Below are 24463 nucleotides of genomic sequence, written 5' to 3'. Positions count from 1 at the left end.
TCTGGCTTAGCAGGTCTGAAGTCCATAGGGTGGGCAATCAGAAAAGAAAGATCACAAACAGGCTGAAACCCCAGGCACAGAGACCAAAGCTGTTGTTCACAGGCACTCAGGAAGAGAAGATCAAAAGCAAACAGCAAAGCAAACAAGCAAAGCAGTCAAGGTTGAACTCCTGGATACAGGCAGAAGCTGCTGTCCACAGACAGAAGTGTCTCTTTCATGTTCATGTGCTCACTCTCTCTCTCTCTCTCTCTCTCTCTCTCTCTCTCTCTCTCTCTCTCTCTCTATATATATATATATATATATATATATCTCCCCCCACCCTCCTCTCTCTTGCCTAAACCCTCTTTTAAAAGGCCTTCCAATTGTTTAACTCATGCTCACAATGGAGAATCTCCCTTTCAACTGGATAACTCAGGCCCACCCAAGATAATCTCCCGAACTTAAAGACAACTGATTAAAGACTTTGATTACATCTGCGAAATCCCTTCCCGCCAGCAACTAGATTCGTTCCATTAAATAACTGGGAAGAGGCATATGTGTGTTACAAAATGGTTGTGCTTCTTTTCCATCCTCCAACTCTCACAAAACAACATACCTAGGAGCCCAACCTATCTGGAAACGTACTAGAAAGGGAATTCTAAAGGACACAGTTCAGCCCAGCCAAGTCGACACACCCCAAACTCCTAACTGACAGAAATTGTGAAATATGATAAATGTTTATCATTGTTTTAAGACTTTGGGTTTTGAGGTAAGTTGTTACCCAGCAGTTGAAAACTAATACAGGTTTGATGGAACAAATTATCTGTAATCAAGTGTAACAACAAGTGAAAAGCTGTTGCCTGAGGTCAGCTGAGTTTTACTAGATTTGTACTTACTGAATTCACAGAATATTTGTGAGTGGATAATGGGGGTGGGGGGTGGATTGTGGGAGGGGCTTATATGGGTGGGGGTGGGTTGGATAGTCTTCATCATAATCAGACCAGCAAAGTAACAAAGTACAGGGAGACATCTTGATTGTCTCAAAAACACCTCATGACTCCTGAAAACTTGCTGAGGAATAAAGCAAAAAGACTTAGGAACCTACATTAATGCAATCTCCCTGACCCACGATGCCTCATCCCTGACATGATCATACAACTTTGGGGGTGGTATGAAATGGGACAGGTTCTACAGTCACACACACGTGGGTTCTTGCCTCAACTCCATACCTTACCAGTTACATGACTTTGGCCACTTTACATAACTTCCTGCTATGGACTGAATTTTGTTCCCCGCAAAAGAATCATATGTTGAAGACCTAAACCCTCGTAGCTTAGAATGTGACTGCACATGGGCCATTACAGAGGTAATTAAGGTTAAAAGAGGCCATAAGAGTGGGCCCTAATCCAATATAACTGGTGTCCTTATAAGGAGAGGAACCCCATGGGCACTTTCACAAAGAGGAAAGAGAAGGTGGCCATCAAAAAGCCAAGGAGAGAGGCCTCAAGAGAAATCACACTTGCAGACATGTTGATTTTGGACTTCCACTCTCCAGAACTGTGAGAAAATTAATTTCTGTTGCTTAAGCCACCCTGTCTGTGGTATTTTGTTATGGCAGCCCTAGCAAACTAATATACTTCCTGAGCCTCAAATTTTGCATCTATAAATTAATAATACTTATAGCTCTAGGGTCTAGACCCTCCTTTAGCTGTCAGAATATTTGGGGGCTTAAAGACAGACAAAAATCTTTGGTCAAGAAGAACCTTAGATTTTATTGAACGACTGAGGTTCAGCCTTGGGAGTCAGGCAATGTTCCAGTCACACCTGACTCAGGTTTTACAAGGCAGAATGTTACAATATTTTCCCAATCTTCTCCGAGAAAACACCCTCTCCCAACAACGCACATAATAAAATGGGAAGGAAAAGAGGTTCCTGGGGTTATCTAGTCCAGGAGCTTTATTTTCTGTGATAGCCCATGATTTAAGAGAACCGGTATACACTGTCCATTGTTCTTTAAAGAAGGCAGTTACCTGCATTTTGCATATTAGTAAATCTGATTCCTATCAGGGAAATGGGAGGAGAGGGAGGAGGTGTTTGTTAGGAAATAAGAAGGATTTCCTAAAGAAATTACTTGGAGCAACAGAAAGATAAAATGAATAGCCGTTCGGCAAATACCTGGATATCCATAGCCATTCTGCTCTGATGTCCTTAGGAGAAATGGAGAATGAGGAAAGACAAAATTTTCCGTCTGTCAAATTCTCTTCTGACTTTAGTTTCATATTAAAATTTCTTGTGATTAATAACTTTAATTTTTCTTAATATCAACCTCAGAGGTTATTATAAGGATTAACACAGTAACTTATAAAGCACCAAAAATATAGCAGATGCTCAGTCCTTTCTCCTTCCCTTAGGACAACAAAAACAATTCCTTGTGCAAGTTTTTATATCCTCCAACCTTCTTCTATATGTTGCATACACACAGACACACACACACACCCCTTAGCCTGGTGATTTTGAAGACTGAAAATAACAGAAGACTCCACCAAGATATTCTCTGAGGTGAGGGACTTTCAAGGGGCATGTCACTTCCCCACGAAGGAACCCACAGGAAGTTGTCTTTTTTTCCTGGAATGCCTGAATGACCCTGTCTCGAGGGTGTGATCACTGAACTCATTTTGATTCTGCTTTATGGAACTCTTCCCTCTTTTTGGTCCTGACTTGAGCAATGCAACAAAATGAGTCCTGGATGTGGCCCGTCCAAGTCGACGATGCTTTGATACATACTTCACCTGTTTACCTCCAAATGCCTCTTCAGGAACAGGGAAGCCCTTTAGCACTTTAACATTTATTCTTTCCAGATACTTGCCTGACAGACTTTTACAAGCACAGTTTAAATGGGGCAGGATCTCAGAGTCAATTTTTTTTCCCTTTTTCAGATAGCATTTTTCTTTTTCTCCTGGCAAGGGAAAGGTTTGGGAACAATACATATTTGTTTGGTCCAGGAGAGAGATGGGGAACTGGGATGTGTTTATGTCACTTTTTTAAAAAAGCGTTTAAACAAGGTGCTCAGTACACAAAGAGATGCCTCCAGAAACTGAAGAGGGATGGATCTCAGCATATTTAATGTGAGAATCTGGTAAACAGTTCTAAAGGTTGGTTTCCAAATCTCTGCCCGAAAATCATTTCTTTCTCTCTGTGCACGGATACCATGGAGCCAGTGGACCAGAGGAGGTAGATGGGTAATTGGGCAGCAGCACAACTCATTTCTCAGCTGGCAACCTTTTAAAGACTTTTAAATCCTCAACAGCAACTGGCCTTTCCATTGTTCTTTTCCTCCTTCTGGCTGATGTCTGCACAGACTTTACTGCCTCTGTATTGACGGGCCTAAAAACTCCGCCCACTGCCTGTATCAGGAACACCCAACACAAACCGTCTGAACATAAACAACTAGCCATGTAATAGCATGGTATGTTTCCTCGTATCCAAGTTTCTGCCTAATGGGAAAAATCTGTTTTCAGCTTGAACTGCAATAGGAAAGTTATTTATCTTGTGAAAGATGGTGAAATAAAACAGTCCTTCCATTTGGTCAGCAAATATGTAAAGAGAACAGAATCTGTAACCCTCCAAGATCTGAGCACTGGGAAAAGACAGAACCAGGGAGTTACACAAACCGAGTAGGAATTCCCGAGTTCATAAGGATTAAGAGCTTTTTGTTGACCGCTTTTTTTTTTTTTTTTTGGTACGCAGACCTCTCACTGTTGCGGCCTCTTCCGTTGCGGAGCACAGGCTCCGGACGCGCAGGCTCAGCGGCCATGGCTCACGGGCCCAGCCGCTCCGCGGCTGGGATCTTCCCGGGCCGGGGCACGAACCCGTCTCCCCTGCATCGGCAGGTGGACTCAACCACTGCGCCACCAGGAAATACCTGCCGACCGTTTTTGAGGGAGTAAACCCCCTTAGCAATACTGAAATGAAAAATTTGGTGTTTGAAACGTTGATTCTCAACTCAGGCTGCATATTAGAATCACCTGGGGAGATTTTTAAACTAGATCCTTGGTCCTGGGTCCCGCCCCCCCGAGATTTTGTGGGTTTGTTGTTTGTTTGTTTGTTTTAATCTCCACCAGGGATTCTGATACACAGCCAGGATGGAGAATAACTGGGTTAGAATGTGAAGAAAGTTCATAAACAGAGACTGGAGATCAGAACCCTAGCTGCAGAAGAAACCTCCCAGAGCAGATCAGCCTGACAGGTATATAGCAACAGAGAGTAGAAAAGTGGTTGCCAGGGACTGGAGGGTGGGGGAGATATGGAGAGGTTGGTAAAAGGGTGTAAACTTTCAGTTATAAGATTAATAAGGTCTGGGGATCTAATGTATAACATGGTGACTGTAACTGATAGCACTGTACTGTATAATTGAAATTTGCTAAGAGAGTAGAATGTAAATGTTCTCACCAAAAAAAGTTAAAATAAGGTCAATATGTGAAGTGATGTGTTAACAAACTCAATGGGAGAAATCCTTTTATGACATATACGTATATCATCACTTTGTATTCTTTAAATATCTTACAATTTTATTTGTCAATTATACCTGAATAGAGCTGGGGGAGGGGAGAAATACGGCACATAGATACAGTGGAATATTATTCAGCTGTTAAAAAGAAGGAAGTCCTGCCATTTAAAACAACATGGGGGTGGTGGTGTGATGAATTGGGCGATTGGGATTGACATGTATACACCGATGTGTATATAATTGATGACTAATAAGAACCTGCTGTATAAAAAAATAAATAAAATAAAATTCAAAAATTCAAATAAATAAAACATGGATAGGGCTTCCCTGGTGGCGCAGTGGTTGAGAGTCCGCCTGCCGATGCAGGGGACACGGGTTCGTGCCCTGGTCCTCGAAGATCCCACATGCCGCGGAGCGGCTGGGCCCGTGAGCCATGGCCGCTGAGCCTGCGCGTCTGGAGCCTGTGCTCCGCAACGGGAGAGGCCGCAACAGTGAGAGGCCCGCGTGCCGCAAAAAAAAAAAAAAAAAAAAAGGGTAAATCTTGAGGTCATTGTGCTAAGTGAAATAAGTTAGACAGAGAAAGACAAATACCGTATGATCTCACATGTGGAATCTAAAAAATAAACGAACTCATAGAAAGAGAGTAGATTGATGGTTGCCAGGGGTGGGGGAACAGGTGCAGGTGGTCAAATTCCAGTTCTAAGATGAAAAAGTTCTGGGGATCTATGGTGACTATAGTTAACAACACTGTGTTGTATACTTGAAAGTTGCTAAGTAGATCTTAAAAGTTCTCAACACACACATACAAAAACACAGTAACTATGTGAGATGACAGATGTGTTTAACTGAACTTATTGTGGTAATCATTAGGCAATATACACATACATTGAACCGTCGCCTTGTACACTTTAAACTTAAGCAATGTTATATGTCAATTGTATCTCAATAAAGCTGGGGGAAAAAGAAAACATCAGCTAATAGGTAATAAAAATAATAAATTATCACCACTTGGCAACCCCTAATGAAATAAAGGATTTAGGCCAGTAGTTCTGAAGCTTGATTGTACATGGGAATCACCTTTGGGAGCTTGAAACACACTAACTACCGGCTCCCACCCCCAGAGATTCCCATTCGATTCACCTGGTGGGGAGCTTGGCAATGAGACTTGGGAGGATTAACATCTCCCTGGGTGACTCTAATGAGCAGGCAAGGTTGAGACCATTGATATGGGCAATGGACATCAATAGTCACTGGAACAACAGATAGAAAAGCTGGTCTAGTATAGATGGATCAGATGGATCACAGCTAACTGCACTGATCTATCCCACCATCGTCAAAAGGTGGGATGCAATTGGAAGTACCCAACACCACTTAGGATGTGTACTTGTCAAAAAGTCAACCTGAAACTGGTGTAGCCTCTTAATTTAACTATCACCTACAGGAAGTAAAAGGGACCTACACGAAATAAAGGACACCCTCAGGATGTAATCAGCAAAATCCAGAATGTGGTGAAGTCTACAAGACAAATACTTCAGTTTCTCTAACAAATAAATTATAAGAAAACGATAAAGGATAGGGAATTGATGGATTAAAATAGTCATAAAAGACATAACCAATGCAAATACATAGACCTTATTTGAATCCTGATTTGAACAAACCAACGGTTTAAAAAAAAATTATAAGACAATCAAGGAAATCTGAATATTGCTAGATATTTGATGATACTAAGACATTTATGTTAAATTTTTAGGTCAGCAGCTTTTTCTATAAAGGGCCAAATAGTTAGTGTTTTAGGCTGGGTGGGTCTACAGTCTGTTGCAACTACTCAGCTCTGTCATTGCAGCCTGAAAGCAGCCACAAACAACACATAACAAATGGCTGTGACTGTGTTCTTCACAAAAACAGACAACTGCATGGATTTTGTCAACCTCTGTTTTACAGATACATTCAAAAGAGCTTCTGGATGAACGAATGGAGAGGAGGGGAAGGTGGCTGAGCAGTATAAATGGAACAAGGTCAGTCATGTGCTCATAAGTAGCTGAGGATGGGTACGTTATACTCGTGGTTCTCCAAGCATGGTCCCAAGACCATCGGCATCAGCATCAGCTGCAGACTTGTTAGAAATGCAAATTTCAGGCCCCACCTAAGACTTAGGAATCAGAAACTCTGGGGGTGGATCCCAGCAATCTGCTTTAATAAGCCCTCCAGGTGATTCTCATGCACACAGACTAATGTTATTCATTCTCTCTGTCTCTCCCTGTCTCCCTCTCCCTCTCCCTCCCCCTCCCTCAACTCTCCTACGTGTTTGAAATTTTGTGGAGTAAAAAGGTTTTTTCCCATCTGGTTTTCAAAGTGGCTGTACCAGATAAACAGTCCCTCTTAGGAAATACAGTTGTTTTAGATGACATATGATTGCTGAAGCAGGGAATTTAAAAATTCAAATGAAACAACCTTTTTTTTTTTGAGAGTTAAACCATTTTATTTATTTATTGGTGGGTAGGGAGGGACAGGCAGTGACAAGCCTCAGTAGGGGGGCAAATACCAGCTAGATCAAGAAGGGAGGGGCAGGGGATCCAGAAACGGGGACCTTGGAGGGGAAGGTGAGCAAAGAAGACGTCATCCTACCACTCTTACAAGTCCTTCCAGGTCACTCAGGAACATCTTGGGGCCCTTAAAGAATGGGTCGTCCCGCTCAAGGCTCTGGGCCTGGAGCTGAAAGCTGCTGGGCTCCGGGTTAGAAAGGGTGTGCCTCTGGAGCTCCCCCACCTAGCTTCCTTAAAAGTTCCCAGCTACTGTTACAGTCCGGAAGACTGATTTCAGAGCTAGATGAAGAAAGTGACATGGCGAAGATGGCAGCCGCAGGCAGCTTAGACTGGAGGATGTGAACGGAAGTTCTCCAGCTGCGGCCTGAGTGCCGCCCCTCTGTCTTTGGTTTCAGCAGCAGCACCGGGTGCCGGCTCAGCTGGCCTTGCAGCAACTTCTGTTCCTCCCGAAGCATCTCTGGCTCCTCCCACGGCAGTTGCTGCTCATTCCGCAGCTCTCGGTGAAGGCCGCTGGTAGCCTTGACCTTCTGTGGTCCTGTTTGTATCTGGGCTCTGGAGCATTCCTGCACCTGGCTTCCCAGGCCCTGCAGTTCCCTTCTGAGCCCCTCCAAGCGTTGCTCCGGGAGACGGGCCCTTCGCTCTGGGCCCCCCTGCAGCAACCTCAGTGATGCTTCCAGGGCACAGATCTGGTACTTCTGCTGCTCTTGCTATTCCAGCAGGCCCTGCACAGCCTGCCTCAGCGCCTCAGTCACCTGAGCCTGGGATCCGAGCTGGGATCTAAGACTCGTAGCTACACCCCAGAGAGAGGACGCACCGTGGGCCTCGGCCCAACTCAGCCTCTCTGGGACTATGGAAGTCTCTAGAGTCCAAAGCTGTTGAGCTTGGACTCGATCCAGGTCCCAGCGCAGTGGAGACCCCAAGGGGATACAGCCGCTGCTTAATCGTGGCACATTTCCGTCAATTGAGAAGCACGCGTCGAGCTTCTCAGATCAGCTCAGGCGCCTACTCAGAGCCTGCGGCAGAGGTCTGGCTTCCTGGCATCTTGGGCCCTTGCTCTCCCGATCGTGGACACCTGAGGCACAGCCCAGGAAAGACCACACAACGTCAGATCGAAAGAGGTGAGTGGGGATGCAATGCTAAAGGTAAGGATGCAATATCAGACCAAAACTGCGCCTCTGGGACTAGTCAGGGGAGAGGCATCCTTGGGGACCTGGGGGAAAAGTGGGATGGATACCCTGATACGCAGGTATCCGGTGGGAGTCAAAGGTGCTGCATCTTGGTCGAGACCTCCCCAGACACAGGACGCTGGTGCCAGCACACCAAACCGATGCCAGCTACTATGAAACAACCTCTCCTGAAATGCTTCTTCTAACTCAAAACACATGACTAGCACACAGATTTTTGTATAGTCCTGGGCTTTTAAAAAAAAAGTATTATTATTAAAACAGGAGCTAACCCACCGAAAGTTTATTTTATATGTACTATCAGCTGAACATTTTTATCAGTTTTTCAGGGAAAAAGTCATTTGTTTGATCTGAAAACACCTCTGTTATCAAGAACAAATTATCTTGCAACATATACAAATATCAAATCATTATTTTGTATGCCTGTTATCTTTCAATTATGCTTCAAGGAAAAGGAATATTTCTTCCTAATACTCTACTTTGTGTTTTATAGGTATCAGATATTATTTTCCAGATTTTGTGACATTTTAACAATGATTTACGATATTTATTATGATGATGTCTTGAGTTAATTTGAGCTGAAAAATGTGCCAACTTTCAGAACACAGCAGCAGATTTTTTAAACTTCTCATTATGCCAGCAAATAGTTTGCAATTGTTTTGGAGATGAGGTATGTGGAGCACGTCTCCATTATTCCTTAAAATTTATCCTAGCTATTATAGAACGAAGATGCTCTCTGTGTGGCAAAACAGTCTGTAACAAGCCATTTTGTTGCATAAATTCACTATAGACTCTCTCATTCCTCTACAACTAAGCTCTTCTTTACTTGTGTCTAAGTATATGAATCACTCGTTCTAAAATTACTGATGGTGACAAGAAATCTAGAGGAGGCATCCGAAGTATAATATGTTGTATGTAATATAACGTGAGCAGAAGTTACATCATTCCTACTTCTTGATCTCATTTGCCTAAATGCATTTAGTCTATCAGGATTGAAATATACTATCAAAAGTTATCATTTTTATGTTAAATATTCAGTATCTTAAAAAACGTATTTTCTACAGAATAAGTGATCCGGGCATATTGTTTTCAATCTGTATAATAAGATACAGATTCTCCTCCTATGAGAAAGTGAATTATTTTATCAATTAAGATGACCTGGCTGCAAGAGATAGAAACTGCCTGGGGAACTTTAGCAGAAAAAGACTGTATGGGAAGAAGACAAGGTAACTCACAAAATGGAACAAAATGTGGAATAAACAGATTCAGAAAGGGCAGGAACTAGAGCAACCCTGGAGAAAACAGAAGCCGGACATGATGAATGGTCACTTCAGGGAGTGCTGCAGAGATAAATAGTGCCGGCCATTTGGGGTCTTTAGATCACTCTTTTCAAGAACATAAATGCCTCCAGCCACCTGGCTTGGGTCAGGGGTCATCATGTCACTGATTGATAGTCCATCAAAGCAAAGTTGGGGTGCTATTAAGCAAAATAGCAGATGGGGGCAAAAATGATAAATGTCCACTGAAATCATTGATTTTCTTTTTTCTTTTTTTTAATTGAAGCATAGTTGATTTACAATGTTTTGTTAATTTCTGCTGTCCAGCAAAGTGATTCAGTTATACATATATACATTCTTTTTTTAAATATTCTTTTCTATTATGGTTTATCATAGGATATTGAATATAGTTCTCTGTGCTACACAGTAGGACCTTGTTGTTTATCCATTCTATATGTAATAGTTTACATCTGCTCACCGCAACCTCCCACTCCATCCCGCCCCACCCTCCCCCCGGCCCTTGGCAACCACAAGTCTGTTCTCTATGTCTGTTTCTCTTTCATAGATAGGTTCATTGGTGTCATATTTTACATTCCACATATAAGTGATATCATATGGTATTTGTCTTTCTCCTTCTGGGTTATTTCACTTAGTATGACAATCTCTAGTTGCATCCATGTTGCTGCAAATGGCATTATTTCATTCTTTTCATGGCTGAGTAGTATTCCATTGTATATATGTACCACATCTTATTTATCCATTCATTTCTCAATGGACATTTAGATTTTTTCCATGTCGTGGCTATTGTGAATAATACTGCTATGAACATAGGGGTGCATGTATATTTTTTAATTAGAGCTTTGTCTGGATATATGTCCAGCAGTGAGATTGCTGGATTATATGGTAATTCTATTTTTAGTTTTCTGAGGAACCTCCATACTGTTTCCACAGTGGCTATAACAACTTACATTCCCACCAACAGTGCGTGAGGGTCCCCTTTTCTCCACAACCTCTCCAGCATTTGTTATTTGTAGAGTTTTTAATGGTGGCCATTCTGACCGGTGTGAGGTAGTACCTCATTGTAGTTTTGATTTGCATTTCTCTATTAGCGATGTTGAGCATCTTTTCATGTGCCTATTGGCCTATTTGTATTTCTTCTTTGGAGAAATGTCTATTTAGGTCTTCTGCCCATTTTTCAATTGGGTTGTTTGTTTCTTTTGTTGTTGAGTTGTATGAGCTGTTTGTATATATTGGAAATTAAGCCCTTGTCCATTGCATCATTTGCAAATATTTTCTCCCATTCTATAGATTGTCTTTTCATCTTGTTTATGGTTTCCTTTGCTGTGCAAAAGCTTGGTAAGTTTGATTAGGTCCCATTTGTTTATTTTTGTTTTTATTCTATTGCCTTGAGAGGCTGACCTAAGAAAACATTGGTATGATTTATGTCAGAGAATATTTTGCCTATGTTCTCTTCTAGGAGTTTTATGGTGTCATGTCTTATGTCTCAGTCTTAAAGCCATTTAGAGTTTATTTTTGTGTATGGTGGGAGGGAGTGTTCTAACTTCATTAATTTACATGCAGCTGTCCAACTTTCCCAACACTACTTGCTGAAGAGACTCTTTCCCATCGTATATTCTTGCCTCCTTTGTCAAAGATTAACTGATCATAGATGTGTGGGTTTATTTTTGGGTGCTGTATTCTGTTCCACTGATCCATGTCTCTGTTTTTGTGCCAATACCATGCTGTTTTGTGAAATCATTAATTTTAAAATACCACTTAAAAGCAAGTCAATCATAGTAATCCCTCATTCAAGAAATATGGTCTGTCCATAACACAAAGTCTATCATCTCTTTAATTCTGGTTATATAATTGAAGACACACACACACACACACACACACACACACACATGGATATGAGTAAAAATTACAGATAAAGTGTGTTAAGTTTGAATTATATTGGGCCTAATAATATAAGGGGCTCATCCATTCATTTATCCACAAATATTTAGGCACAGTTCTAGATATTGGGGATACAAGACTGAAAACAAAAATTTATTTTAATCCTTGCCTCATTTTTGTGAGAGAGAGAGAAACAATAGACAAAATAAATAAGTAAATTTTGTGGCATCTTAGAAGTTGACAAGTGCTATGGAGAAGGATAAATAAGGGAGGAAGGACAGAGGAAAGGGAGTGCCAGGTCAAGGTTGCAAGTTTAAAGAGAGTGATCAGGAAGGGCCTCACTGAGGTGACAATGGAGCAAAGACTGGCGGGGAAAAAGGATGTAAGTCAGTCAGGTATCTGGAGGAAAGTACTCCAGGAAGGAGCAGCAGGTGTAAGGCACTGAGGCAGGTGCTCACCTGGAGTGTTCAAAGACCACGAAGAGACCAGTGTATTTGGAGCCCCTGGAGTGAGCCATGGGAGAGGGGTTGGAGGTGGGGTCAGAGTAAGAGGGTGATCAGGCCATGACAGGCCTTGTAAGCCACTGTGAAGCCTTTGGCTTTTTCTCTAAGTGAGATGGGAAAATCACACCGCAGAGAACCCATGCTCCCACCTAAGAATTCATCTTCCCTTGAATCATCTTTCCAGTCCAAAACCTATCAAATATCAAAACATCCTGGGGGGGCTTCCCTGGTGGTGCAGTGGTTAAGAATCCACCTGCTGGTGCGGGGAACACGGGTTCGATCCCTGGTCCAGGAAGATCCCACATGCCGCGCAGCAGCTAAGCCTGTGTGCCACAACTACGGAAGCCCACGTGCCTAGAGCCCATGCTCCTCAACAAGAGAAGCCACCGCAATGAGAAGCCCGCGCACCGCAATGAAGAGTAGCCCCCGCTCGCTGCAACTAGAGAAAGCCCGCGCACAACAGTGAAAACCCAATGCAGCCAAAACCAAATAAATAAATAAATAAATAAATAAATAAATTTATTTTTTAAAAAAAACATTCTGGGGACTTCCCTGGTGGTACAGTGGTTAAGCCTTCGCCTTCCAATGCAGGGGGCACTGGTTCGATCCCTGGTCAGGGAGCTAAGATCCCACATGCCTTGGGGCCAAAAAACCAACACATAAAACAGAAGCAATATTGTAACAAATTCAATAAAGACCTTAAAAATGGTCCACATCAAAAAAAAAATCTTTAAAATAATAATTCTTCCCCCCTCACCCCACCCCAGTTTTCAAAGCCCATCTGTACACTTCCTAAAGAACTAAACATTTCTGCAATATCCAGGCATTGTCTCACTCCTCAAGCACTGCTACTCAACTGTATCTGTCAATGTCCAACTGGGAGACAGAAATCACACAGTAATTTTAACAAGGAAAGTTTATAACAGAAGATTAGATAATGGAGCATAACTAATAAGAAGTAAACTCAAAAGAATATAGGGTGTTTCCCTGGTGGTGCAGTTGTTGAGAGTCCGCCTGCCGATGCAGGGGACACGGGTTCGTGCCCCGGTCTGGGAGGATCCCACATGCCGCAGAGCGGCTGGGCCCGTGAGCCATGGCCGCTGAGCCTGTGCGTCCAGAGCCTGTGCTCCGCAACAGGAGAGGCCACAACAGTGAGAGGCCCGCGTACCGCAAAAAAAAAAAGAATATAGGAATTGCAGATGTAAGGAGCAGTGACCACTCTTAAGGCTGAGATCTGTACCTTGTCAAGAGAGCACAGTCATCGCTCACTGGATTGAGGGGAGTTGCTGAGGTGCCGTTACTGTTGCAACTTGCTGGAAATCCACCCTCCGGGGTGCCAGAGAAAGCAATTCACAGGGAGATGCAAAGGTGCACAGGGAGCTACCAGGGAAAGCTTCTGGATGCTGGATACTGTTGGTTGCTATGCACTCATTTCTGGAGCCAAACACCGGAGGAGGCATTCACTAAACGAGCTGGGTGCTGGAGAGGACATGCACTGCAGAAACTCAGTACTGAAGAAAGTTGGGCCCTGCACTGCCAGCCTGTAAGATAGAAGTCACATAGAGAGTAGAAGCCTGCCAGGAGAACACTCTGGAACCAGGACCAAAAAAAAAAAGAAAGAAAGAAAGAAAAGAATAAAGGAAGAAAGAAAAGAAAAAAGAAAGAAAAAAATTCTCCCCCCAGTATCCCTCTAGCGTCCTCTACCGACAAAGTTTAACATCATGCCAGTTGGCACAGGAGAAATATTTCAAGAGCCCTATTCCATTTTCATAGAGCAGGCAATAACGGATGGATTTGAAGTTAAGAGGCAATAAACTGATAACTGGCATACCCTCTTTTCTTATTTGGATGCAATATTCACAGCATAACCTGTTGATGAACTGCAATATTATACTTTTCTAAGAGTTGCTACTTTCTAATGCAACATACCCTCCCAACCAAAAACAATCCAAAACCATGCCTAAGTGTGAAGCTCCGGGTCCTGAAGAATAAAGTGTAGTCTATCCATTCTGAAAATGTGACACTTAGAAGATACCTGAGTATCTACTTAGGGCACTGAAAGGTACCCTTGTCCAATAATGCCCTGTGTAGGTCTGGGTGCATGCTGTTCTATATAATCATAAATTCAAGTTATTTTATTCACTTTAAATTCTTGCCTCTTAGTATTTGCTTTTGTTTCTTCTTTCTGATATAAGCACACAATTGTTGTCCTCTTCTACTTGGATGTATTATGAATGAATAGCGCAGTAAGATGTATCATGATGGAAAGAGCATTGGCTCTCTGTCAGGCTGACCTGGTTTTAAATTCTGACTCCATCACTTTCTGGGTGTGTGACCTTAAGCAGATCATTTAATCTCTAGAAACTTCAGTTTCCTCATCTTCAACTGGGACAATAACACCCACCTTGCAGAGTTTAAAAAGACTCTCTGGAGCATCTACTAGAGTACTTGCCCCAGAGAAAGTATCTATTTTTAAAGATGGCCTGCATCTGTGATTTCTGCTGCTCTCATCTCTTTAGGAATTTTACTCAGCTGCCCATGGTGAACATTGTAAGCATGCCAAGTTAATTCAAACTCTCATTCCAAAGACAGCCACAGAAACATAAAGTAAAGCTTTGTAAAATGGTCCACTAATTATCGTAAATTTCTAAACAATATTCCAGAATTGTTGGGAAGAAAAAAACAGTAATGGGCATAGGCACCAAAGGTTAATAGAGATTCTCAGAAACATTAGCTGTCTTGCCGCCTCTCCCTGACTTTTGTTACTCTTTATAGTGAGAGATATTTTTTTAAAGTGAACTTTGCTTCTTAAAAGTGTCTTGATATAATAATTCTATTCTCAACTTAGAAAGTCAAATAACTTCTTATAGGACAACTAACCACTTCTTTATAGAGAATGCAGCTGTTGACAACAGTTTACCAAATGGAATGAGATGCTGCACTAAAGGACTATGAAAATAAAACCCAGACCATAGATCTGTACTTTGGGTAGAAACACCAGAATGAACTCAGACTCAAGTTTCTCACTGCAATAAACAAGTTGTTAGAACTTTCATCTAGTTTAATCCAATCTCAATTTTCAAAGACCACAGTGGACTTTCTAGACCATATGTTCCTTCGGTTCATAACATATCACCAGTGACTTTCATATTCATCAGCGGACCTGATGCCAAATATTTTTTCTACTTTTTTAAAGTAGATGTAGCCAGAGAGGAATGTAGCTCTTCCTTGGCAAGAGGGTTCTGAAGTTTCCCCTAAGCCAACTGAATTCTCAACACAAGATCAGACCAACAAGAATATAATGGAACCCAGGTGTTAGACTAATTACTAATTTAGCCATAAATGAAGAAAAGGGAAATATTAATCCATGATGCAAGTTGTTGTGTTATTACAGAACCCATCATAATGAAGTAACGACCTCACTTTGCTCAGAGGTTAACTGTACGGATGGTCCTGTATTGACCGAATGCTAATGAGTTGTGTGTGTGGCAGCAGGTAAGCAGGAGATGGCAGAAGGAAACTATTGTGATAGGTACATAATTACAATGGAAGTCATGTCTCGGGTAACGAGCAAGATTCACGTCACATCTTCTCAGTCACAGCACAGTTTCTCCAGCTCTGGAGAAGCAATCGGTGGGATTATTTGACAGCAAGATGACATTTTGACTTTGGAACAAATTTTTCTCACAGAAAGCACAATTACCCACTGATGTTGTGATATGCAATTAGATACAGCCATACTGGGCAAGTTACATTGTTTTAAACATGCAAATTGTGGATATGTTGTTCATTAGCACAGGAGATTCTTCAGTCTTTGTCTATGGCCCTTTGGGTCTAAATGCCTTTGTCATATGCAATGGATGCATTCTGAAACTTTTTAATTGCCTATTATTTAAGCTTGAAGTTTTAAATTGTTTAATGTAGGAGTATTCTGGCAGCTAAAGCTAATATCTGAGGCGGGTCAGATCTTTATTGTATGCAGAGACTGTGTTTCAAGGAACATTATTTGGCTTATATTCTATCTAAAACCATTTAACCAAAAAATCCATATGATAAAGGAATTTTATTACAGTATAAAATGTACTATGCTGGAAATATGTATGAATTCTTATGAGTCCAGTTGTTTTGTTTAAACTCACTGAGGCATCAGTAATGTACTCTACTGAGTATGTAAAAGAGAGAAAAGCTCCTTTTGTTTGCTTTCCACATTTCACCAAGTTCAGGAAGGGAGTTCTTTCTCTGGAAAGGGAGAGAGAGAGAGAGTGTGTGTGTGTGTGTGTGTGTGTGTGTGGTGTATGTGTTTGCATGCACATGCATTCATATCTGTCCACATTTAGCCATCTCTCAATTAACTGCATATAAAATGGCAAAGTTTTCATCTTACACTGACATCCCCTGCCATCCCTCACAACCACCCTCCTCTCTCCTCAGAGTGTATTCAGGAGAAATCAGTACATTTTAACATTAGACTAAAAAAAAAAAAAATTAAATGGAAGAGATGTCTAAAATAAGTTGTTATCTGTCATAGTCAAATAACTTAAGCATCAACAATGCACTTAAAATCATGAAAAATAAGATAAATGTATTTTCTTTCTGTGGTATAGGTGACATTTAAAACATCCTCATAGAGGACTTCCCTGGAGGTCCAGTGGTTAAGACTTCGCCTTCCAATGCAGGGGGTGCGGGTTTGATCCCTGGTCAGGGAGCTAAGATCCCACATGCCTCGGGGCCAAAAAAACCAAAACATAAAAAAAAAAACAAAAACCAGAAGTAATATTGTAACAAATTCAATAAAGACTTCAAAAATGGTCCACATCAAAAAAAAAAAAAAAACTTAAAATAAAATAAAATATCCTCAGAAAACACGGGAAACTCGTGTTGTTCTATGACACCTTACAAACATGTCGTTAGTCAAAAACAAAAAAATCCCACTAACTTCTTGGTGTGATATCTGATTGCCAGAGATTAGCGGACTAAACTTCTGCAATATTTATCTATAACAAGGGATAATGTAACTACTGTGTGAGGGTTATTGTGAAGATTTAATGAGAATAAGCAGGGGGTAAGCAAATTATGGCTGCTGAGCTAAATCTGGTCCACCATCTATTTTTTTAGGCCACAACGTAAGAATGGCTTTTACATTTAAAAAAAAAAATTTTAATCAAAAGAATAGTAATATTTCACGATGTGAAAATTGTGTAAAATTCAAATTTCAGAGTCCATAACTGAGGTGATACTGGAACACAGCGACACTCGTTCATTTTGTGTTGTCTAGGCTGCGTCCGCACTACAACAGCAGAGTCGAATAGTTGTAGCAGAGACCTCATGGCCTGCAAAGCCTGAAATATTTACTTTGTGGCCCTCCCCAGACGAAGTTTGTTGACCTCTGAAATAAGCATGAGGCTTGGCACATAGTAGGGGCTCAATAAATGATATTCATTGACATAAATACAGCCTTGGCATATTAATAACTATTATATGGACTAAAAATGTTTGGTCCTCCAAGTGCTGGTCAGGTCTCCAATAACATAGTGTGGAGACTCAGCTCAACAGAACAGCCAGGCCATGCGGGGCCCCTAAAAGGCTTTCTCCATCCCTCCCCCGCTACACCAGGACTTGCCCCTACTCATGTTCTGCCCTGCAGAGAAGGTGGAGGGGCATCTTCCGTGCACCTCATCTGTGGCTTTCCATGCTGGTTTAGATCATTGCTCAGAACCCCTCCCTCCCTCTCCCACCATCTCCATGGATGGAACGTACCTTGAGAACAGCCACATGACTTGCCTTGGAACGGAACATGAGCAAACATATCATGACCTACTGGAGTCCTCGCTTTCAGAGTATTCATTCTAGACCTCAGTTACAAGAGGAGCAAAAGTTGTTAGAACTAGAAATAATCTATTAATGAACTGGCCACCTATGAACTCAATCTCCAGTTCAAACTTTCCTCACCATTGGGGCCATTCCTGCCCATCAGATCAGAACCTTCATCATCTCTCTCAACTGACCAACGTTTCTGCCTGGTTGGACCCAAGTTCAACCCTGCCAGCCCAGATGTCTGCAGCCCACCCAGTTGCTGAGGTTACATTTTTAGGTCTGCAAGAATACTGAAATGGATAATTCACAAATATTAAGCCTCAGTTAAATGTATTCTTTCTGCCAGCCACATGGAAAGGAAAAGCTCTGGTGAAAACATAAAACGCAGTCAGCTGGGGTTACAGCTCATTTTTGCATGGGATCAGCTTCAGATTCTCATCTAGAATAGACTACTTCCAAATCCACATGTTTAAAAGTGAGGAAAGAAAAGAAATTGGGTTCATAGTCATTTCAGCAGTGAATGGTCTATGGACCCCCTTGACACTCTCTCGAGACCCCTAGTGTCCCAGCCTCTAGGTAATTTTAAAAGAAAAACAGTTTGGAGGAATGTGTTACCATCATTTATCGACCCACTGGAGGAGGTCTCACACATCACTCCAGTTGGGTTTCCTACTGGGTGGGGCGTATGCTCACCGTCATTCTCTAATAGCAAAAAGAAAGGCTTCATGTCATCAAAGAACAGGGAATTCTGCTCTGAAAGGACATTGCCTCTGAAGATTCCACACCACTAGAATTCTTGGCTCAGTTACGTAATGAAATTATCCAAATGCTTTCTACTAACGCCACCCACCTGATCAGACGTCCTTCATTCCTGGTTCATTTTTTAATAATGTTTTTAACTTTGTTTGTTTTAAAAAAACTTTTAATGTAAATATTCAAAGCTAATTCAAGTCTTATTTTAAAGTTACCTCTTGGGGAGGGGAGGAGCTGCTTCTTTGCCAAGGGCACTTTGGTTGCTATTTTCTATTTATAAGAAAGAGTATATTTCCATGTCTGAGCAGTTAGACAGGCATAAATGAATAAATTAGCATTTGCCTACATTTAAATTTCAAAATCTAAACTACTGGACAACTGACTCTTGATTGATTTATTATTGCTCAGAGTTATTGTTTGCCAACTGAACCCAAATGTTATGGTAAAGGACAAATTACTAACCAAAAAAATGATGCCTCGGTGCCCTGGTTTTGGAGCTCAGAACTCGTCCTGTGGGTCTCTTGCTTCTCCTGGAAGAAGTCTCTTTGACTTATTCCCTCACACTCAAGACTTGACTTTAGAAGATAGATAGGATTTGTAAGCTGAAGAAAGGGGGGTGAGCATGCCACACCAGAGAAACAGGTTGACCATCGTAGGAAACAGTAGGACTTAATAAGCACATTCCTTTGATGAAAATAAAAGGTGCTCAGTTTCAGCTCCATTCTCCCGTCATACATGGGAGAGTGAATAGTGGTCACAAAGCACAGGTTGAGGTGCTCCGTGGAGGTACTCATTAGAAGGAATTTCTTCCTTCCCACACTTGACTACATCCAGCCAGCTTCTTGAGGGTTTGTGTGAATGACTACCTCCCAGAGGGACTTGGACTAGGCCAAAAAGGTCAGCTTCCCACTTGAATGGACCTATCCCTGGGCCGCCACCACAAAGATATCTGACAGTTTTAAAGGTGGAATAGAAACTTTTCAAGGCTGACAGATTCAGTAACAGTTGGGGTAGGGGGTACTGTGTTTTTGTGATGTGTGTGTACGTGGTAGGGGGTGTGAGCCTATGGGTCAGAAGAAATATCACTGTTATACTTGCCACTGTCCTGAGAGGGACAAGGGCGAGAAAGACTGCATCACTACTGAATTCCCTTAGGGAACAAAATTAATATAAGATTTTGTTTGTTTGTTTGTTTGTTTGTTTGTTTTTGCGGTACGCGGGCCTTTCACTGTCGTGGCCTCTCACGTTGCGGAGCACAGGCTCCGGACGCGCAGGCTCAGCGGCCATGGCTCACAGGCCCAGCCAGCGTCCATGGCTCACAGGCCCAGCCGCTCCGCGGCATGTGGGATCTTCCCGGACCGGGGCACGAACCCGCGTTCTCTGCCTCGGCAGGCAGACTCTCAACCACTGCGCCACCAGGGAAGCCCCAATATAAGATTTTTTTAAGTGGAAAAGTGTTCGATTACACAGAAAGATAGAATTATATATAGAAAGAAATAAAAGAGTTTTGAGCACTTGGTATGTTTCCGACACTGTTCTAAGCACCTTATATATATTAGCTCATGGATTAGCTCCTAACAACCATGTGAGGTAGGAGCTCTTACCCTTTTTTTTTTTTTTTTTTTTTTTTTTTTGCGGTACGCGGGCCTCTCACTGTTGTGGCCTCTCCCATTGCGGATGGAGCACAGGCTCCGGACGCGCAGGCTCAGCGGCCATGACTCACGGGCCCAGCCGCTCCGCGGCATGTGGGATCTTCCCGGACCGGGGCACGAACCCGCGTCCCCTGCGTCGGCAGGCGGACTCTCAACCACTGCGCCACCAGGGAAGCCCTTACCCTTATTTTATAAATTTCTGAAACCGAGGTACAGAGTGGTGAAGTCAGTCACCAAGATCTCACAGTTTGCCAAATGGTGGGGCCAGGATGTGAATACAACAGTCTGACTCCAAAGCCCACGCTGGTGTGGAGATTGACTCATACATAATCTGAGTTTGATTGATAGATACAAACCATTGAGTTTCCCTCTGGCAACATCCTAACTCTGGAAATCATTCTACTTGGGTTACACATAGCTCTCTCCATCAGGCAAAGACTGAGTCCTCTACTCACTAAGGGCTTCTGCTATTTCTATCAAGTGTATATTTTGGAGGAAAAGTAAAATATTTTTTATAATAGATGGTCTTTTAAAAAATCTCTATTATGAGATCTTCAAATATCCCGAAGAGTAGAGGAACAGTACAATGAACTCCTGTATGCCCATCACCATCTACACCTTCACAACCCATTTATCCCCGTTAGTCCCCTCCCCCCACCTATTCTGGCTTCTTTCTCCACGGCAGCATGGAAACTCATCAAGGTTCCCAAAGACTTCTTTGAATCACAGGCCAGTGGATGTTTTCCAGCCTTTTTCAATGTCATTCTCTTGATCTCTCTGAATCTCCTGACACTTTTGAGAAGATACTTCTAAGATCATATTAATAGGATAGTTACCATGCTCTGAGAACTTTCTCTGTGCCGGGCACAGTCCTGAGCACTTTTTATACATGTCATTTAATCTTCAAAACAATGTTGAGGTAGGTACTATTACAGTCTCCATTTTCAAAAGGAGGAAACAGACTGGTAAGCATTTCTCATTTTGAGGAAACAAAATGAGGCATAAGGAGGCTAAATAGATTTGACTGAGATTGATGCTGAAAGCTCAACCTCTGTGCACCGGTGCCGAATCGAATCTTAGAGACAGAGTTTTGGGTGAAGTAGAAAAGAAGAGCTTTATTACTTTGCCAGGCAAAGGGGGCCACAGCAGCCTCGTGCCTCTCAAAACTGTGTCTGCCCCGCCCCCCAGCCCCGGGGGATTTAATGAGGGTCTTTATAGCAGTGGTCATGGGTGGGGTTTCTGATAAGATTAGGATGTGTAAAGGTCTGCACTGCCTTAATCTCCTCTCAGGTGGATGTCTCCTAATTTTAATGAGCTTCTCTGGCCCCTTTAATCTTTTTTTTTTTTTTTTTTACGGTATGCGGGCCTCTCACTGTTGTGGCCTCTCCCGTTGTGGAGCACAGGCTTCGGACGTGCAGGCTCAGCGGCCATGGCTCACGGGCCCGGCTGCTCCGCGGCATGTGAGATCTTCCCGGACCGGGGCACGAACCCGTGTACCCTACATCGGCAGGCGGACTCTCAACCACTGCGCCACCAGGGAAGCCCATGGCCTTTAATCTCAGATGGTTTCTTGGCTGCCACTCCCTTGATTAGCAACTGGTCTAATCTGCACTTTGGAACTCAGGGAAGGTCATGGAGGCTGGAGTCTTACCTCCAAGAAATGGGGGACAGAAAAGGCTTCTGGGCCCAGGAGCCCCACAGAGTCCTGCTTGGTTTCAAGATCACATAATTAGTAATGGCTAGAACCTGGACTGCAACTGAGGTCTGCCTGACTCTGAAGTTCATGCTGTTCACCACTACACCAGACCCTGAATCGCTCCCCTTCCTGGCTGTTAGTACATCACTCTCTCCTGGAGCTCCTTGTGTCTCTCTCACCTTCCTTCTCTGTCTCCTCTATGGGCTTATCTTCTTCATTCCATCTTCTAAATGTCAGTGTGCCCTTTGGCGCTGCCATCATGCACTTCTTCCTTATTTCTCTCTTATACTCCACGATCTGAAGGACCTCAATCATGGCAATGACACCCATATGCCAATGACCTCCAACCTATGATTCCAGCTCAAATATCTTGCAAAGATGCCAGTCCCAACATTCTCTTGACCGTCCCATAGGAGCCTCCACCTCAGCATGTTCATTCATCATCTTACCCTCAAAAGCTACTCCTCCTCCTGTGTTGCTGGATTAGAGAAATTGCATCATACAGATGTCCACCAAGTCCTATCAGTTCTGTCTCCAAAATATTTCTTGAACCTGCCCTTTTCTCTCTATCCTTGTTAGTTCAAGTCCACACCATTTTTTCTTGGATTATGGCAAGTGCTGGATTATTGCCAGCCTTGAGTCCCCCAATCCATTCTCCAAAACTTTTTCAGGTTGATTTTTTTAAATACAGATCTTATAACATTACCTGTAAGCCATATAACATGATTCAAAATGGAGTAACACCTGTCAAGGGCCCCTATTAAGTCTCTTTCAGACACCCAAGAACTGGAAAATTACTGAAGACTGCAAGTCTATTCTCCGAAAAACCACATCCTATAGAGACACAGCCAGCCCAGGTACTGCTGTGGACCAGAGTAGACATCAACCCTGTGAAGCCCAGTAAAAGACTCAAATCCCCACCCTTGGGTGCCAACGCCGCTCTATGCATCTGGCCACTTTCCTCTCTTGGGAAGTGAATAAAATCTCTCTTTTCCTCTTGCTAATATTTCTGTGAATTCTTTCACAACCCGCGTTGGCTCACCTAACATTACCTGCCTGTTTAAAATACTTCAACAACCTCACATAACCTTCCATATAAAATCCAAATTCCTTATTATGGCTTACAAGGTCCATTGTAGTCTAGACTGATTCTAGAATACCTGTCAGAATTGTACCTCACCACTACCCATTTGCCCTTAATTTTCTAGCTATGTTGTAACTCTCTGAAATGCTTCTTAGGTGCTTATAATCTTTCGTATTTCCATATTCTTCTACATAATGTCTAGATTGTCCTTCCATTCATCCCCACCTCTGCCCCCTGCCACCATACACCAAAACAAGCTCACATCTTCTCTACTTGGCTAATCTAGCTTATCTTTCAAGACCTAGCTCGAGAGTCATCTTTAAGGACCTACTTTGACCACCCTCTCTTCATCCCAGTCCAAGTTTGGGGTCTCTCCTTCATGGTCCCATAGCACTCTAGATTTCTGAGGCAGAAACCGTAAGTCGTCTACTCAGTGTCCTTTCTCCGCTCTCCTCACTAACCGAGCTCCAATTCCGTACCGTGTACAAGGTGTCCATGTAAAAATACTCATCATCCGGGCTCCCTTGAGCTAAGAGTGAGCATGTGACCTACTTTGCTCAATGATGTGGAAGTAGAATTTTATTGGGTGGGGCTTCCAGAAAGCTAGGGTTTTCCTGATAAACACAGACTTAGCTGGCCAATGCCCTTGCCATTTACCCTTTTCCTGACCCCCTGCCTAGAACACAGGGCACCCGGAAGTAGAACAACCAGCTTGCATCTATGAGAATGGAAGCCAGACACTGAGGATGGAAGAGCAGGAAGTTAGATGGATCCTGGTGCTATTTGACTTGCTTGAGCATGAGTGCCAGCCCTGGGCTGCCTTCCTCTGGTCTTCTTGTTACATGAGAAAAATGAACTTCCATTGGATTAAGCTACTACTGTTGAGTTTCTGTTATATGTAGCCCAACCCAGTTCTGGCTGATAAACTCTCCCTTTTTTCTTATCACTTGTCACATTGTATGTTAGTAGCTGCCTATTGTCTAAGTCTACCACTACACAATAAGATTCATGAGCACATGGACTGTTTTATCAGACTCCTCTTCTGCCTTAGCTCATGTCTCCTGGCCCACTTTTTAGTTCAGCCTGGGCCACAACAGCCGGCAGGAGAAAACGGACAGCATAGTCTCTCAGCTTCACCAGTATCTCTGGTTTTCTATTGGGGAGCCGCGGCGTCTGCTAGGGGACCCCAGGAGTCACTCAGCCGTTCTGATTCTTACACAAACTTGGAAGTGGAGGGAGTTAACATCCCAAGGACAATCCTTATTCAAGGGATTGACTACTGCCCACTTCCATATCTCAAGTAGGCAATTCTGAGGGGCATCCTACACAGCTTCTTAGAGGGTGCCCAGTGGGATTGAACCCTCATTGCCCACAGTGGTAAGTCAGTTCAGTAACGCTTTGTGTCCTTCCTATTTCATTGTTTCCAGTTCCCACTCTTGTTTATTTCCCAAAATAAAACTTCTGCTTTTGGGGGGAACCTGAGCTAAGACAGCTATGACTTAGTGTGGTGCCCAGTTCTTAACAGATATTTGTTCATTGATACATAACTGAATGAATGAACTTCTTTTCCAG

At 42.7% G+C, this 24463-nt stretch overlaps 1 protein-coding gene across 1 annotated transcript; it reads right to left on the bottom strand.

The window, feature by feature from the left end:
- Nucleotides 1-6957: 6957 nt before the first annotated feature.
- CCDC163 (CCDC163 homolog) lies at nucleotides 6958-22137 on the bottom strand. The gene is made up of 3 exons (XM_049694933.1): nucleotides 21987-22137; nucleotides 7388-7564; nucleotides 6958-7256 (listed from the first exon to the last, which is right to left on the bottom strand). The coding sequence occupies exons 1-3, from the start codon at nucleotides 22135-22137 to the stop codon at nucleotides 7138-7140; spliced, it is 447 nt and encodes a 148-aa protein (XP_049550890.1). The 3' UTR covers nucleotides 6958-7137.
- Nucleotides 22138-24463: the final 2326 nt, after the last annotated feature.

This window comes from Orcinus orca, chromosome 11 (assembly GCF_937001465.1).
Source record: "Orcinus orca chromosome 11, mOrcOrc1.1, whole genome shotgun sequence".
Classification (NCBI taxonomy): domain Eukaryota; kingdom Metazoa; phylum Chordata; class Mammalia; order Artiodactyla; family Delphinidae; genus Orcinus; species Orcinus orca.
The sequence above is the reverse complement of the archived record's forward strand: the minus strand, read 5'-3'. Positions and strand labels throughout refer to the sequence as shown.